This window comes from Panthera tigris, chromosome B1 (assembly GCF_018350195.1).
Source record: "Panthera tigris isolate Pti1 chromosome B1, P.tigris_Pti1_mat1.1, whole genome shotgun sequence".
Taxonomy (NCBI): Eukaryota; Metazoa; Chordata; class Mammalia; order Carnivora; family Felidae; genus Panthera; species Panthera tigris.
Genome location: NC_056663.1, coordinates 182,665,863 through 182,684,555, shown reverse-complemented (window position 1 = coordinate 182,684,555; position 18,693 = coordinate 182,665,863). Strand labels below are relative to the sequence as shown.

General features: G+C 41.0%; 2 protein-coding genes across 4 annotated transcripts in view; one reads left to right on the top strand and one right to left on the bottom strand.

The window, feature by feature from the left end:
• The window catches only part of TBC1D19 (TBC1 domain family member 19), a 145,818-nt gene that overhangs the window by 90,520 nt on the left and 36,605 nt on the right, over window positions 1-18,693 (top strand). The gene's annotated exons all lie outside the window — the stretch shown is intronic.
• Window positions 4-10,376, bottom strand: LOC107180475 (small ubiquitin-related modifier 2-like). Its single transcript, XM_042984818.1, has 4 exons — window positions 10,336-10,376; window positions 8,014-8,199; window positions 5,817-6,141; window positions 4-913 (listed from the first exon to the last, which is right to left on the bottom strand). Exon 4 carries the CDS (start codon window positions 866-868, stop codon window positions 581-583), a length of 288 nt encoding a protein of 95 aa, XP_042840752.1. The 5' UTR covers window positions 869-913; window positions 5,817-6,141; window positions 8,014-8,199; window positions 10,336-10,376; the 3' UTR covers window positions 4-580.

The window sequence follows — 18,693 nt, the reverse complement described above, 5'->3', positions numbered from 1 at the left end:
CGTGAGATCATGCCCTGAGCCGAAGTCGGAAGCTCAACCCACTGAGCCACCTAGGCGCCCCTGGGATCCATTTCTTTTAGAGTAGTTTATCCCTACTTAGAGACAGATTGCCCTACATGTAATACCTACATACAAAAAAGTTATAAAATTATCACTGCTTTCACAATTACAAAGGGCATTAAAATTCTTCGATCGCACGATCGTGGGCAAAGATTTTTATGTTGTTCTTTTTTTGTTAAACCACGAGAGCAAAACAACTTACTCGAATATAAAGATAAGAGCTGAAGGAGCATGCTACTAATGGAGAAAAGGGATATTTTCACGGAACCAGTATTTTTCCCCACTTGATGTCAGTCAAAACATACCATTGACCATTTATTTAAAAACAAATGCAGTGTGGTTGTGCACATACACAGTTGCTCTATGCACAATAAAGGAACGGGGAAGGGAAAATGAAGGAACAGAGAAAGCTGTACTGTAGTAGTCATGATGTGGTAGAACCGAATTGTGGTTTTCTAATTGAGCCTATCTTCTTGGTCTGGAGGAACCGAGTTCTAGAGTAAAGTGGCGGGATCCCTGCTTAGTAGCCACCTCCTGTCTGCTGCTGGAACACATCAATTGTGTCTTCGTCCTCCATTTCCAGCTGTGCAGGTGTGTCCGTTTCCTTGATCGGGTGCCCATCGAATCGGAACCTGACCTGCCTCATTGGCAAACCCTGCCGTTCACAGTAGGCTTTCATCAGTTTACTGAGTAGCGTATGCCTCTTAATCTTAAAGTACACCACAGAACCATCCTGCCCTGCCACCTTCAAATTAATATGATCATTGTTCTTAGTCGTGACTTCTTGCTTGGGCTTTTCGTTGGCCATGGAGAGCGCCGACGTCCCCTCAGCTGCCGCTTCCCCAAAGAGGTACTGTGTCCACACCGAGGGAGCACACAAGCAGCACCGGGAGTGGCGGAAGAAGGCTTAATTATTTTCCATTGCGATGCCTTGGGGAGTACATACATGTTATTCAATATATACCTTCCCTTTGAATCCATTTCAGATCCCTCTGTGAGGCGCATTGAGCCTCAGAGGGAGTATAGTTTGGGCTTATTTCTTGCAGAGGAGTTTTCTGGAATTAGAGCTAAGACCCGTGTAGCAAGCTCTTCCTTCCTTGCCGCCACTCTTGCTAGTCTATCCGCAAAATTGTTTCCTTTACTCATCGTGGTTTGGTCTGTTTGGTGTCCTTTACAGTACACAGCTGCCATCTCCTAACGAAGCTGTATAGCCCCTAATCATGTTAAACATTTTCTCTTTGTGTTTTATAGGGGAGCCTTTTGAATTTAATAGTCCCCGTTCTTTGCAGATGGCTGCATGAGCATGAAGTATTAAGAAGCCATATTTAGAAGCAGTATATATACTTAACTCTTTATGTAGTTGTAGCGCTCGGATTAAAGCAATTAGTTTGGGCTTTTGTGCTGAAGTCTTTTGCCTCGGTCATACCCTATCGGCTGATAATAGCCTACCTAGTTTTTCTGGTTCCCTCATGCATAAAGCTCCTTCTGTCTGGAGGCCATTCAGCCTCTGGGTTGGACAAAGTTTTGTTCTTTAAATGAGGCCGGCTTGAATACACTTGTTCTGTAATATCCACACAGGTATAGATTGGAAGCCCCTGCTTGCCTTCATCGGGTAATAGAGTAACTAGGTTGAAACCTTGACACAACCTGAGGGTTAGTTACATCAGGGGTGTCAAGGAGGAGGGCTTGGTACCTCAAAAATCTCCCTCCTCGTAACCATTCATGTCCTGACCTCTAAAACCCCTTGGACTTGATGTGGGATCATGACATCCAGATGTTGTCCTAGCATAAAGTTGCTAGCTTCTCCAGCTAGTGGGGCAGTCACAGCCACTGCTCATAAACATCCTGGCCAGCTTTCTGCTACCAGATCTAACTGTTTGGGGAAATAAGCCACTGGTCTAGCAACAGGTCTGAGTTTTGAGTGAGGAGTTAGGATGCCCAAGCCTCTTCCTCTCCTTTCTCACACACGTAAGGTGAAGGGCTTTCCCAGGTTTGGGAGCCCCAAGATAGGAGCAGTGCTCAGCATTTTTTTTTTCTTCAGACCTTTGAAGCCTTGGTGGCAGTCATCATTCCATTCCAGGGGTTCTAACTCACGTCCTTGTAATACTCTATAAAGGAGTTTGGCCATAAGGCCATCCCCGGGAATCCAAATGCAACAAAAAGCTACCATGCCTAAGAAGGCTCTTAACTGCCTTTTGGTTTGAGGTACTCAAATATACAGTATGGCCGTTTTTCTGTCCTGGGCTCATCCATGTCTGTGCCTCTGGAGTGAGAATGTAGCCCGCATGTTGAACCTTCTCCTTAGAAGCCTGGGCTTTCTGGGGAGACACTCTGTACCCCCGCTGTCCTAAAAAGTTAAAGGTGAGGATTGTGTTTTCGTCAGAATCCTCCTGTTGGGCTGGCAGTCAATGTATCATCCACACGTTGAAGCAACTTTCCATTAATCAGTTGTAAATCCCCTAGTTCCCTTTTTAAAGTGCTCCCAACAAATTCGGGCTGTGTCAGAAGCCCTGAGGCAGCCCTGTCCAGGTCAACTGGGAAATCTCACAAGTATCAGGGGTAGTCCATGTGGAAACAAAAAGATTGGAGTCAGGGTGTTCTCGTGTGCAGAAGAAAGCACCCTTTAAATCTAAGATCATAAACTAGTTTGTATCCGGAGGAACTGGAGTCAGTATAGTATAAGGGTTAGAGGCCATAAATCCTGGATAAAGCATTTCACCCCATTTGGCTTCTTAACTAATAGAATGGCGGTATTGCAGGGTGACTGACAAGGGGTTAATAATCCATATTTCAAATTTTTCTTTTTAAAAAAAATTTTTAATGTTTATTTTTGAGAGAGAGAGACAGAGCACAAGCAGGGGAGGGGCAGAGAGAGAGGGAGACATGGAATCTGAAACAGGCTCCAGGCTCTGAGCTGTCAGCACAGAGCCCAACGCGGGGCTAAAACTCACGGACTGTGAGATCATGACCTGAGCTGAAGTCGGATGCCAACCAACTGAGCCACCCAGGCACCCCTCAAAAATTTCTTAATCAGAGGCCAAATACCTTTTTGTGTCTCTGGTCTTTGCCTTTTCCAAGGATATTCTACATGTGGTCTTAGGGAGATAAGAATGGGTGAAATATTCCTGGCTCTCCCAGGAACTTCTGTTTCCCATTGCATCAGGTATCATTCTGATTGCAGTATGGCGTGGTATACTATCTGACACATAAATGTTATTTCCCACTGGCCTGTCTAGGCGTCTTAATCGTCATAAGCTTTGTTTTCTCTGCATTTGGTTCTGTCAGTCCTATTTGGATGGCAGTTTGTGGCTTAGCAAGGAAGGCACTCCCCGGTAAAGGAGTAAGGCACTTAGCTATCCGGAGAAAGCTTTGTGAGAGCAAGAGCGAGTCCATGCCACAAGCTAGTAGACAAGTAAATGGTCTCCCCTGTGGCCATCTATCTATTCCAGTAACTGTACAAGAGTGCTGGGACAGAAGCCCATTGTGTTGAGTCAGGACAGAGTAAGTGGCTCCTATGTCCAATAAAAATTAAATTTCCTTACTTGCACATGAGGGATCACCCGAGGCTCCTGGCTCCTGATATGTTATGTTGAGATGTCGGGGATGAGCCATAGGAGAGGTTGGGCCCCTTCAGTCCTCCATAACTTTGGCCAATAGAGGTTTGGGGACTGGACCCATCTTCCTTTTGAGGTGGGAATGATCCTTTCTCCAGTGGCCGTCCATCTTACAGAAGGCACATTGATTGGGGCCCGGCTTTTTGTGAGACTTTGCCAGACTCTGGCCTCACAGGCTTCCAGATGAAGTGATCCTGGAGTGCAGGGTTCCCCAATGCCATGGCCAAAAGCTGGGCATGGCATTTATTTTGGACAAATTCATCCCCCTTCTCTGACCTGTCTCTGTTATTAAAGATGGCAAAAGCCATATTCAACAGTTGGTTCCTAGGAGTTTGGGACCCAGTAATTGCCTTCTGTAATTTTCTCCTGATGTCTGCTGCAGATTGCAGGATGAATGCACAACCCACAATGACTGCTTTTCCAGAGAAATGGGGTCTGTATGAGTATACTTCTGGAAAGTCTCCACCAGAGGACCTCCAGAGAGGCTCCAACGAGAGCTGGGTTTTCATCCTTTCCTTGAGTTACTTGCCCTTATCAAAATAACTGGCTTAACTATACACGGTCTCATTCCCTTCTCTACAGTGCCACAATGAGACAATAATAAGATCTGCAGGTTCCCCCAAGTCAGATCAAACACCAGAGTCAGTTCCATGATGTCAGGTGCCTCTGCTGATTTAGGAATTGGGGCCATGCAGCCTTTATATCGTCCTTTGGGATCCTGATACAGGACCATAAAGGGTAACACAGAAGGCACTTCATTCCATTTCCCTTCCCTCTTACAATATAAATCAAGCTGTAAAATGGTATTGTAATCCAAAGTCCCATTTGCTGGCCAGATTTCTTGGTCTCCCAAGTGGATATTGGGGCCAAGCCTCATTACAATAGAATATTAACTTCTTCTTTTTCAACTTATCCAACATAAAGTGTGCCTAATTATGTGACAGACATCCTAACAGGCAATCCGTTGGAATGCTCACTGTTGCCCCCTTTGAGGACCATAATCAAGGAGTCAGGCTGGGGCAAAGGGAGGATAAGATTCTAGGAAAGTATCGTTCACAATACCAGAGATCTAAGGCAGAGCATGGAGTCATTGGCCACAGTGGCCCCAGCCTAATGAGTAGGATAGAAGTCATGGAGTTTCCTAGAAACCAAAAGGGGAAAAATCATCTCTTAAGGATAGGGAAGCCCACTAATGCAGAATACTATGGTCAGAGAATATAGTTATGTAGTGGCAAGGAGAACAATTTAAAGGGAAAAAAAGGAGAAAATTCAGAGGGGTAGAAAGAGGTATAGCAGAGTGATAGGGTCAGGCATAGTGAGCAAGAGGGTGCAAAAGATTCCAGCTTGCCACATGTCTCCTCCCCCATACAACAAGGAGACATCCACGTGGCAGTGACCAGCCTGCCATGTGTCATCCCTATAAGCGGAAAACCCAGTGCAACTGGGGGCACCAGGACCACTTCTTTATTCTAAGATTTGGGTCCTCAGCGGGATTGGCTACCAGTCCCCAACACCATTCCAGCATCCCAGAATTGCCACGAGGAGACATCCACCCGGCAGTGGAAAAGAGAGCGAGCAAGTGAGCGAGAAAAAGAGAGAGATGGAGAGACGATTTGGACTCTATTCTAGGAAAAACCTGTTGTGGATTGAATGTGGATCGAATGTGGATCAGCCGTAGGCCTATCTTCCACTCTTTTCTGCTTTGGTTTCTCCCAGTGGCAGCCCAAAACCACCATGGGGGCTCAGAGCCCTGGATGATCAATCCACCTGTGTGCTTCCTGGGGCGAGCCAAAAACTACTGTAGTAGGAGGGGGTGGTTTCTATGGGACCACTATCTATCTCGAATAATCTGTGATACTTCCCTTGGCCCTTATTTGCCTAAGAACACCTTTCAGCGGGGAGGAACGTGCATCCCTCTTCTTCAGAGCTGAGCAACTCAGTCTCTCACGACAACTAACAGCCTTGAAGTTGTCTGGAAGCCAGAGTAAAAAAAGTTTCAGAGCTGAGAGAGAACGGGGAGTAAGAGAGCAGGTTTGCAACCAGTTTTTCCAGTTTCCCTTCCCCACTGGAGAATGGACCAGTTACACATTGACAAAAATTACATCAGCGTTAAACCAACTGTTTCCCAGAGGAGGAACTTACCGGTTCCTGAAAGCCAAATTGTGCTTTGCAGACTCAATCTGACGCTACTGCTGTTCTTCTGAGGGTCCCTTTGTGGTCGCCAAGATGATGCAGGCAGGCTGGGTCGAAGGACCCAGAGGGAGTCACACAGGACCAGCCAAGATGGCCCTTGGCTTCACAAAGGATGGAAATCAAACTTGAACCATCAGGAGGTGAAAGCAGAGTTTATTGAAGGAATAGAGAGAGAGAGCAGGTACAGTCGGAGTACAGGAAGTCTTTGCTAGGGGCCTGGGGTTTTTATTGATGCTTGTGGTCTGGTACACGTGTCTTCTCAGGCATCCCGGAACTGGTCAAAACAAAGACAGGATCCAGGTGTCTGTCATAAGTCACTTATTCCCTACAGCCAGAAGGTCTTGGCATCAAGGTGTTCAGGGACAGTGGTCTGGAACATGCACATGACGGCCTGACCTGGTCATTCCTTAGATGTTATCTGTTGTGCTAGAAGACTCCAAAGAAATCGTCAACTCTTTGTCCCTCATAAGGAGGACTTACATTAAGGCATGTGGAGGGCAGGGGTGCAGGCCTCAGCAAAAATAGAAGCCAGAAAAGAAGCAAAGGAAACAATTTTTCCTCATGAGGTCCCTTCGGTTTCCCTATCTCCATAACGTCCGCAAATAAAGACAATATGCTTTTTTTTTTTCTTTCTTGCTATTCAGATATCTTTTATTTCTTTTTCTTACCTGATTGCTCATACTGGTCTTTCAAAAACACTAATCCAAATGCCACTTGTGTGATGAAAACCAAAAAGATTAAAATCCCTCCCGGGGCCTACATGACCCTATGTCTCTGGCCATTTCTCCAGCGCCACTGTTTACCTGTTGTGACATTCTGGCACCCTGTATTTCAGCCACCCTGATCTTTTCACTGCTCAAATTCCTTGTATTCCTTTCTACCTCAGGGCCATCAGACCTACAGTTCCTTTGATGTGAAAGACTGTTCCCTTCTCCTCTTCTCCAAGGAAATTCCTCTTTTTTCCTTCAGCTCTCAGCTAAAATATCCCTTTCCTCACATAGACCTTCCCTGACCTACTCCCTACTTCCCTACACAAACACACACAACAAGGTCATGGCCATCTACAGTGTACTTTTAAAGTATTGTGTAGTACTTTTCATACCTTTTATTTATAGCTCTTATTATGGCTCATTTGATTATTTTATGATCGTCTCTTCCATATAAATTCGGTAAGTGTTTTGGTCCCCACTGTTAATTCTAGCGCATGTCATGCTATAGATACTGAATGAAAACGTTTATTTTAACATCAGACTTTTTTTCATTGATGAGGTTTGATTTTTTTTCATTGTTGAGAAAGAAGCTTTCTTCTTTTATCTGAAAGCGTAATTTTAGTAATTATTGGCTGACCAAAGTTTCACTTTCATTGTATGGGGATCTAGATTTCCTTAAATGGAGTTTAGTTCTAGATGTGGCGGATTTTTTTTATGAACTCATTCCTAAGGGAAACAGATTAGTTCATGTTGCACAGTATTAAAGACATAAAACAAATGAAGCCAAACAAACTAAATGCTACGTGACAAAAATTTTAACTAGTTAAATTTTTTTGGTCCTTCCAGTGCTAATTATTTTGATCCTGAACACGAAACTGTTATGACACTAAGCACGAATACATAATAATATCAGCTAAGGGTCAGTGATGGCATGATTTCTAGCATGTTGACCGCTCTGCTTCAGTGTGTGGGGAGAGAAAGTATAAAGGTGACAATTTCATCCCATTTGGTGACTGGACAGAAGAGGATTGTCAGTTTTAACTTACAATTACAAAAGCTTTTTGGTGGTGGTAAAGGGGGCTTTACCACCAGGTAACAGGTAACAAAACTGCCTCCTTCAGTGAAAAGAATTAGTAAGGGTATCCTTTTAAATGAGACTGGTAACAGGGGCGCCTGGGTGGCTCAGTCAGTTAAGCGTCTGGCTCTTGATTTCGGCTCAGGTCACGATCTCACAGTTGTGAGATCGAGCCCCGCATCAGGCTCCGCGATAAGCGTGGAGCCTGCTTGGAATTCTCTGTCTCTCTCTCTGGTCCTCACCTGCTCTCTCTCTCTCTGTCTCTTTCAAAATAAATAAAAACATTTTTTTTTTTTTAAGTAATAAATGAGGGTGGTAACAATTTCTTGAAATAAGGGCCACAATGAACCCTTGAACGTACCAGCCTGCTTCTCCACAGTTTCGCTTTCCATGGTTTCGGTTGCCCATAGTCAGAGGTAGTTCAGAAGCAGATGATCTTCCTTCTGATGTACAGTCAGGAGATCGATGGTAGCCTGAGGCTACATCAACTGCCTATGTCATTTCCTTCACTTTGTTTCATCACGTAGGCATTTCATTATCTCACATCCTCACAGAAAGAAGAAAGTGAGTATAGTATGAGACATTCCGAGAGAGACAGACGATATCCACATAACTTATTACAGTATAGTGTTATAGTTCTACTTTATTATTAGTTATTGTTCTTAATCTCTTACTATGCCTTAATTTATAAATTAAACTTTACCGTAGGTATGTATATGTAGGAAAAAACATAGTATATATAAGGTTCCATACTGTCTGTGGTTTCAGGCATCCACTGGAGGGTCTTAGAATGTATTCCCTGCAGATTAGGGAATACTATTGTGTATTCATTTTGCCTCTCCCACCCAAAACTGGAAAACTTATAAGTGACTGAGTCTGACAAACAGGACGATTTTATGAACAATGGATGTATTCTCTGAGAAAAGCAGAATGGTCATCGGTAAATATTTATTGATCTCTATATTATATGTAAATTATATTACCTTTGATGCTAGCTAAGGAGACAAAACAAGATAAAACATGTTTTGTAATTGTTTTAATGTGTTTGTGTAAAACATTGGATATTAATTAATGTCACAAAGAGTAATATTGTAGGAATGTGCTTTAACCTTTATTTTCTATTTTTATCAATATTTTAGTCCAATTGTCTTATTTTTTTTTTAGATTGTAAATAATTTTTTTCAGTCATAGATCTCATGGCCTTTGCTACTTTTAGTACTTCAGTAATAACGCTAAAATAAGCTTTAATGTGGATCTTTATCCCTCTAACATAAAGAAAAGGATAATTATAATGCCTAAGCTTTGTGTTGGGAATTATGCAGAACTAAATTTTCCTCATGTTGACGGTTATTAAGGAAACACTTTCCATGAGCATACCTTTTTTTAAAAAAAATTTTTAATGTTTATTTTTGAGAGATGGAGAGAGAGTGTGAGCAGGGGAGGGGCCGAGAGTGAGGGAGACAGAATCCGAAGCAGGCTCCAGGCTCTGAGCTGTCAGCACAGAGACCGATGTAGGGCTCGAACCCACAAACCGCGAGATTATGACCTGAGCCAAAGTCGGATGCTTAACCAACTGAGCCACCTAGGTGCCCCCGTGATCATACCTTTTAATAATTTATTTTACAAGTAATCTGACTTCTAGAGAGAAGTTCACTTTGTGTAATAAAATTGTATGCATTGAAAACAATATTATCAGAAATTGAGTTCTGATTTTTCTCTGGGAAAAAAACTTATTCGGATATGTGCCTGTTTGTGTGTGCGTGAGAGAGAGATAAAACAGAGGGAAGTTTGTTTTATTGTGCGTTTTTTGTTTGTTTGTTTGTTTGTTTGTTTTTTAATCATTAATTACAAGCTTTCCTTTGGCAGAACTGCTTAGGTACACAATTGCTTTATGAGGAAATTGTTGGTAATAATGGAGCAAATGTAATGTTTCTGGCCATGCCTTAGGACATAACCCATTTATTGAGTTTTGGGACTAGACTACAAAATTAGATGGCATGGGGCATTTCTGCGTCCACAGATAGATGAGAAAACCTCCAGTAATCCTTCTTTTTTTTTTTAATTTTTTTTTAACGTTTATTTATTTTTGATACAGAGAGAGACAGAGCATGAACGGGGGAGGGTCAGAGAGAGAGGAAGACACAGAATCTGAAACAGGCTCCAGGCTCTGAGTGGTCAGCACAGAGCCTGACACGGGGCTTGAACTCACGGACCGCGAGATCATGACCTGAGCCAAAGTTGGACGCTTAACCGACTGAGCCACCCAGGCACCCCCAGTAATCCTTCTTTAAGGAAAACCTGGGTCTGTGTTACAAGGATGCACTAGATACTGCCCCTGAGTGACCCTAAATTAGTCAGTTACCTAAACTTTACAGGCAACAACCCTGAATATTATAGAAATAATGTTTTGAGTAATAAGTCAACTTTTTCATATTCCAAAGTTTAGTTTTTAGTTTGCATGAAATTCTTAAAAATGCTTTCTGATATTGAAATTTTTAGATTGTCAGTTTTAAAATGTGTTCGGAAGATGCCCCTTAGTCTATGTAAGTAAATGGGGAAGTTGAATCATTCCGGGGTTCTGGTATAGCATGACAACCTAAAAAAGTTAACATATGGTCCAAAGTGTATACAATATTCATAAAGAAGAATTCCTATATAGTAAAGGGAAGACATGGGGACTTACTCTGTTGGGTGGTAAGCCTTCTATCATGTGCCTGGTCGATCTAGCATATGCTCAGCAGTAGTGACATATAAGAATATGTCATAGTTACAGATATTTCAGTGCCCCTGAATGGAGTTTAAGAAAGGCCCAAAGGCAATCAAATATCACTTATTCATGTCTCCATATCACACCATATCAACTGTGTTCTCTTGCAGGTACTGTGTTAGGTCCCGCATAAAAAGATTTTATGAAGCTCACGTTTTAGTGGAAAATGAAGGGAAAGGCAGTTGCACGGTTATAATTTGATAAATGTTCTGATATACGTTTATGTAATGATCCATGCAAATAGAGTTAAAGCAGATATAAATTCTAGGAGTAGCATCGTATGCAGTTTAGCGGTGGCTTCGGAATAGAAATGTTGTAAGAAATGTCTGGTTCTTAAAGGCAAGGAGTTTGGAGGAGAATGGGGACAACAAAAATGAACACCAACCACGTGCAGACAGTAACTGGTGAGGAGAGATTAGCTTAGCATGGCAGTGAACAGCTCGAGCGGTTCAGGTTAGCCTTAGTGGGCACCTGATACAGAGCAAGGTCAGTGTGAGCTGACAGGAGAGAACAAATAAAGATGTGTCAATGCCATGATCTATCTTTATAATCGCTTCCTCTTGAATACGTGTTCAACTCCCTTGCCTTCCTCCTACTTTCTAATAGTAATTACCTGACAAAACCTTAACCCCGCTGGAATACAATTCTCCACCAATTCTGTGGTGGCGGTGTGCATTTGAACGTGGCTGGAGGAAAACACGCAACTAGCTGTGCTTCATTCATTCATTCATTCATTCATTCATTCATTCATTTATAGTGAGCACTAGCAGGGGAGAGGGGTAGACAGAAAGAGAGAGAGAGAGAATCCCAAGCATGGGACTCGAACCCTCGAACCATGAGATCATGACCTGAGCCGAAACCAAGAGTCAGACGTTCAACCTACTGAGTCACCCGGGAGTGCCTGTACTTTAAATTCGTGACCGCTAACCTCCAGAGAGTCGTTCCTTCTGCCCAGATATTCTACTTCATTTCCCTAGCCCAGTCATCCATCCATTCTGTTATCTAGCCAGTCTCTTCGATGACTTTGCACACCTCCCGAATCTTCGTACCCCCACCTCTTTTTCAGATGATGGCTTTGAGTCCTCTTTCTGAAAAAAGTGAAAGCTCTGAGAAGAGACCCCCCCGCCCCACATATTCCCAGCACCATATGTACTGTACCTGCACCCATATGCTCAGCTTTTCTTTCATGTTACTAGAGATAAACTGCCCTAGCTTTTGTCTATGAGAAAACCAACATCTGCATCTGGACACTAAAACTCATGTCCCTTTGGCACTCAAAAGCAGTGCAGTTGTTAGTTTTTCTTTTCTTCTTCTTCTTCTTTTTTTTTTAAGTTTATTTATTTATTTCGAGAGAGAGAGAGTGCACATGTGAGCAGGGGGAGGGGCAGGGAGAGAGAGAATCCCAAGCAGGCTCAACCCCGTCAGCGCAGAGCCCCCACGAGGACTTCACACTCACAAACCGTGAGATCAAGACCTGAGCTGGAATCAAGGGTCAGACGCTTAACGGACTGAGCCAGCCGGGTGCCCCTATTAGTTTTTCTACTGTCAATTTTCCCCTATCTATTGGATCGCTCCTCTCAGTGTACAAATGTGCTGTCATCCCTCTCATCTAAAAAACAAAGCAAAATAAAATGAAACAAAAATCTTTCTTGATCCCTATTCTTCCAGCTACAACCCCATTCCTCTGTTCCCTTATTCAGCAAAACCTCTTTTAAAAAAATCCGTAGATATTGTTTTCAATTTCCGTCCTCCTATTCTCCCTTGAATCCTCCTTTATTCCATTTCTTTTTGTCCAGCTGTTCCACTAAAGTCACAAGTCCACTAAGTCACAAGCGACTTCATATTGCAGAATCTTGTTCCCACTTCTCGTCTTACTCGTTTCATTCAATTCATCACCCCCCTTTCCTTGTCTTCTCTTTATTCACTTGTCTTCTAGGATATTGTGTGTTTTAGTTGCCTTCTCTCTTACCGGCTGGCATTCTCATTCACCTCGTCTCGTGTCTCATCTCCTTGTCTTACCCTGGAGTACCCCCAAGGATAAGTCTCTGGACCTCTTTTTTTTTTTTTTTCTCTTTGCGTTTGGTGATCTCATCTATTCTCACAGTTTTATATCATCTGCATACTGACAACTCCCCATTTTATATCTCTTTCTGGACCTCTCCCTTAAATTCTAGACTTACCTATGTGCTTCCAGGGGGCTTTTCTTCTACCAAAAATCTTATTACCCCAGGCTCATTTCCTGACCACTTCTAGGTCCCTAATTTAAGTAGCAAACTTCTCCCAATATATGTGCCTGCATTATCTGTCTTGTCTGCATTATTTTTTTTCCATTGCACGTAGCATGTGACGTACAGTATTATTTTGAACAGTGCCTGCCACACAGCATGTGTTCAGTAAATATTTGTTGGAAGGAGAGAGGGAGGGAAGGGAGAGAGAGAGAGAGAGGGAGGGAGAGCGAGCAAGCCATCAAAGGTAGATTTCCGTAACTGGCTGCATATGTAGGTAGAGAATCAAGAATGACTGGATTTTCCGGTTTCGGATAGTTTCAAGCATGGTGGCTCCGGGAATTCAGATTAGACACTCAGAAAGAATGTACAGGTTGGAAGTCACACAGAGAAGGGGAAGGTTTTAAAAGTTTGTTTTTTTTCTTATAAGAATGTGATAAGAAGATGAGAGCCCGTGCCTAGGCAAGAAACTAGACCAGAAAGAGGCCTTTGTGTTTTTTTTTTTTTTTTTTTTTTTTCTCCCAGTATTCTCCAATCATTGCAAGTGAGATCGTTAGCACTGTTATCATCTATTTATGCATGGCCTGTTAAGTTCCAGGATCCGCTGCAGATACTTTATTTACTTTAAAAGGAATTCTTATCTGCAAGGTAGGTGTATTCCCATTTTACGGATGAAGAAGCAGAGACTCAGAGCCGAGGCCAGATCCGCCCAATTTCAAAGCCCTCGTAAGCCACTTTGCCCTTTCATTTATGAAAATGCAGATCAGGGAAGAGTGTTTTAAGAATCGGTTTTGCACATTTATCATTTGAAATTCTCCCCATTGGTGTGAGTAAAAATGCAAGAGCCAGAAGTGAAAAAAATTGTGTAATAGTTCTAAGTGATTTCCAATTGATACCCATTGTTTCTTATGTGCTTTTTAATAACTTATTTCTTAGAAACATTCACCATAAATTTTTTCAAGACACTAAAGAAAACTGTAGGCTTGAGTAAATGTTTTGTAGCTATATATAGACATTTTAGGTGTAATTCCGCTGTGTAAACCGTAGTTGAGACTTACACATGCAAGTTCTTACAGCTCTTCTAAATAAAGTATGTCATTACCATGTGTGACCTCATCCTCATCAAGTTCAGTTTTCACTTAATTACTGAGTAATCAAAGCTAAGCTTTCTAGTTAATTATCTAGTTAATTTCTGGTTCACTGAAATTGTCATCTTTATATAATCACAACTTTTTTAAAAGAGTTCATTTATTTTGAGAGAGAGAAAGAGAGCACGTGCGAATTGGGGTGGGGCAGGGAGAGGGGGAGAGAGAGAGTCCCAAGCAGGCTCTGCACTGCCAGTGTGGAGCTCGACACGGGGCTCCAACCCAGAAATCATGAGACGATGACCTAAGCCAAAATCAAGAGTCAGACGCTTAACCGACTGAGCTACCCGGGCACCCTCACAACATTTTATAGCAAATTTACAATTGAACTGTTACTTCCTTACAGTTACCAAATTGGTATCTCAGGAGCTAAAACAACTCTGGTTAGAATGGAAGTTGGCAGATCTTCGCTTGCACACGAGGCTGGCACACTAGTGCATAATGTCTGACGTATGACCTCTCTCTGGCAACATCCCTTTACAGGCACCAATATTCGCTATAGAGTGGTCTCAAATATCTTGCCTTCTCTGCGGCAAAAGACTTGAGGAGTATATATTTAAGCACAGAGCTTCTCCTGACATTAGTATGTTCCCACTAGCCTGCTAAGGGAAAGTTAACGAAGACATTTCTTTAGGAATTGTTTTCCCTCCAGACAATGCTAGAAAGATATGTGTAGGAATATTTCTTTTGCATTATTTTATTTTACTTTAATTGTATTAGTTTATTATTGGTTGTTTTAGTTTATTATTATATTGGCTGTATTACTTTATTAGTTATTTTAATTGTATAGTTTATTAGTGCTGCTAAAACAAATTACCACAAATTTAGTTGCTTAGAACAAATATATAGCTAGTTAGTTAGTTAACATACAGTGCAATATTGGTTTCAGGAGTAGAATTCAGTGATTCGTCACTTACATACAACACCCAGTGCTCATCACAAGTGCCTTCCTTAATACCCATCACCCATCTAGCCACCCATCTAGCCCACCTCCCTCTGTCAACCCATAGTTTGTTCTCTATCATTAAGAGTCTCTTGTGGTTTGTTTCCCTCTCTTCCTTCCCATTCCCATGTGTTTATCTGCTTTGTTTCTTAAGTTCCACAAATGAATGAAATCACATGGTATTTGTCTTTCTCATTGACTTATTTCTCTTATCATAATACATTCTAGCTCCATCCATGTCATTGCAAATGGCAAGATTTCATTCTTTTAGATGGCTGAGTAATATTTCACTGTAAATATGTACATCACATCTTCTTTATCCATTCATCATTTGATGGACATTTGGGCTCTGTTCATAGTTTAGCTATTGTTGATAATGCTGCTATAAACATTGGGGTGCATGTATCCCCTTCAAATCTGTATTTTTGTAACCTTCGGGTAAATACCTAATAGTGCAATTGCTAGATCATAGGGTAGGTCTGTTTTTAGTTTTTTGAGGAACCTCCATACTGTTCAATTTCTTTTTATAAGAGTGGCTGTACCAGTTTGCATTCCCACCAACAGTGCAAAAGGGTTCCCCTCTCTCTGGATCCTCAATACCTGTTGTTTCCTGTGTTGTTCATTTTAGCCATTCTGACAGGTGTGAAGTGGTATCACATCATGGTTTTGATTCGTATTTCCCTGATGACTAGTGTGGTTGAGCATCTTTTCATGTGTCTGTTAGCCATCTGGATGTCTTCTTTGGAAAAGTGTCTATTCATGTCTTCTGCCCATTTCTTAACTGGGTTATTTGTTTTTGGGGTGTTGAGTTTGGTAAGTTTTTTATAGACTTTGGATACTAACCCTTTATCAGATATGTCATTTGCAAATATCTGCTCCCATTCTGTACGCTGGCTTTTAGTTTTGTTGATCATTTCCTTCACTGTGCAGAAGCATATTATCTTGACGAAGTCCCAGTAGTTCATGTTTGCTTCTGTCTCCCTTGCCTTCCTTCGGCGATGTGTCTAGTAAGAAGTTGCTCCGGCTGAGGTCAAAGAGGTTGCTGCCCATGTTCTCCTCTAGCATTTTGATTGTTTCCTGTCTCTCATTCAGGTCTTTCATCCATTTTGAATTTATTTTTGTGTATGGTGTAAGAAAGTGGTCCAGTTTAATTCTTCTGCATGTTGCCGTACAATTTTCCCAACACCATTTGTTGAAGAAACTATCTTTTTGCCTTTGAATATTCTTTCCTGCTTTGTCAAAGATTCATTGGCCATCCAGTTATGGGTCCATTTCTGGGTTTTCTACTCTGTTCCATTAATCTATGTGCCTGTTTTTGTGCCAGTACCATATTGTCTTGATGACTACAGCTTTGTAATATAGCTTGAAATCCAGAATTGTGATGCTTCCAGTTTTGCTTTTCTTTTTCAGGATTGTTTTGGCTATTTGGGGTCTTTTGTGGTTCTATACAAATTTTAGGATTGTCTGTTCTAGCTCTGCAAAAAGTGCTGGTGGCATTTTGCTAGGGATGGCATTAAATGTGTAGATTGCTTTGGGTAGAATAGACATTTTGACGATGTTCTTCCATGAGCATGGAATACTTTGCCATTTCTTTGTTTCCTCTTCAATTTCTTTTATAAGTTTTGATAGTTTTCAGAGTACAGATCTTTTACCTTTCTAGTTGGTTTTTTTCCTGTGTATCTGTTTTTGGTGCAATTGCAAATGGGATAGATTCCTTGATTTTCTTATTGCTATATAGAAATGCAACAGATTTCTGCACATTGGTTTTATATCCTGCAACTTTGCTAAATTCATGCATTAGTTCTAGCGTGTTGTTTTTTTTTGTGTGTGGACTTTCTTTCAGGTTTCTAGAGTATCATGTTATCTGCAAATAGTGAAAGTTTAACTTCTTCTTTGCTGATTTGGATGCCTTTTATTTCTTTTTGTTCTCTGATTGCTGAGGCTAAGATTTCCAGTACTATGTTAAATAGTAATGGTGAGCGTGGACATCCTTGTCTTGTTTCTGACCATAGGGGTAAGGGTCTCAGTTTTTCCCCACTGAGAATGATATTAGCTATGGGTCTTTCATAAATGGCCTTTATAATGTTGAGGTATGCTCCATCTATCCCTACTTTGTTGAGGGTTTTTATCAAGAATGGATGATCTGTTTTTCAAATGCTTTATCTGCCTCTATTGACAGGATCATATGGTTCTTATTCTTTGTTTTATTAATGTGATAAATCATGTTCATTAATTTGCCAATATTGAACTGGCCCTGCAGCCCAGGAATAAATCCCAATTGATCACGGTGAATAATTCTTTTAGTGTACTGTTGAATTCAATTTGCTAGTATCTTGTTGATAATATTTGCATCCATGTTCATCAGGAATATTGGCCAGTAATTCTCCTTTTTAGTGGGGTCTTTGCCTAGTTTGGAATCAAAGTAATGTTGACTTCATAGAATGAGTTTGGAAGTTTTCCTTCCATTTCTATTTTTTCTGGAACAGTTTGAGAAGAATATGTATTAAGCTCTTCTTTAAATGTCTGGTAGAATTTCCCTGGGAAGCCATATGGCCCAAGGACTCTTATTTGTTGGGAGATTTTTGATTACTGATTCAATTTCTTTGCTGGTTATGGGTCTGTTCAAATTTTTTATTTCTCCCTATTTCAGTTTTGGTAGTTTGTGAGTTTCTAGGAATTTGTCCATTTCTTCCCGATTGCCCAGTTTGTTGGCATATAATTTTTCATAGTATTCTCTTATAAGTGTTTGTATTTCTGTGGTCTTTATTGGCTGTGATTTCTCCTCTTTCATTGGTTTTATCTATTTGGGTCCTCTCTTTGATAAATCGGGCTAAGGGTTTATCAATTTTGTTAATTCTTTCAAAAAACCAGCTCTTAGTTTCATTGATCTGTTCTACTGGGGTTTTTTTGTTTGTTTGTTTCTATTATTGTTTATTTATGCTCTAATCTTTATTATTTCCCTTCTTCTGTTGGGTTTAGGCTTTATTTTCTGTTTCCTTTCTACCTCCTTGAGGTGTAAGGTTAGGTTGTATATTTGGGACCTTTCTTGCTTCTTCAGATAGGCCTGAATTGCAACATACTTCCTTAGGACTGACTTTGTTGCATCCCAAAGGTCAAAACCTTTGGTCTGTCACGTTTTCATATAAATTGGAGTTATAGATGTCAGAAAGAATATAAAATTATTATCAAGTATAGATGTATAAAAATTCAAAGGAATTAACTGAAAGCTATTAGAACTAATAAAATAATTCAATTAAATGCATATTTATCAAATAAAATATTAAAATTATTTACTCTTGTAAATTCTATTCTATGTATTATATTTCTATGTATTTGCCCTACAGAGATACTCATATGTGTATGAAATGACACAGTAAAAGGCAAATTATTTTGGCACTGCAAGAAATAGCATAAAATTGAAAATTATTTGAATGTTCTTTTATAAGGGACTAACCCATTAAATAAATTATGGTTTATACTTATAATGAAATGCAAGGTAGCTCTTAAAATGAAGCAGCTCTATATAAAGTAGCAATGTGTTCATATGTACTGGTATGAAAGGATGTCTGAAATTCATTGTTAACTTTAAAAACAAAAACAAAAAACAGCGGCACTGGGTGGCTCGGTCGGTTAAGCATCCGACTCTAGGTTTTGGCTCAGGTCATGACCTTCCGGTTTGTGAGTTCGAGCCTCGCGTCAGACTCTGTGCTGCCAGTGCGGAGACTGCTTGGAATTCTCTGTCTCCCTCTCTCTCTCTGCCTCTCCCCTACTCATGCTCTTTCTCTCTCTCTTTCAAAATTAATTGATTTAAAATATATATTTAAAAAAAAAAAAAACAGATATGTTCTACCTTTGGAGCTGACACTGCTGTTGGGAAGGTTCCCAATAACTAAATCCAATGACCGGTGGTCAGTCCTCCTCTTAACTGATCTCTTAACAGCATGTGACCCAGTTGTGCCCT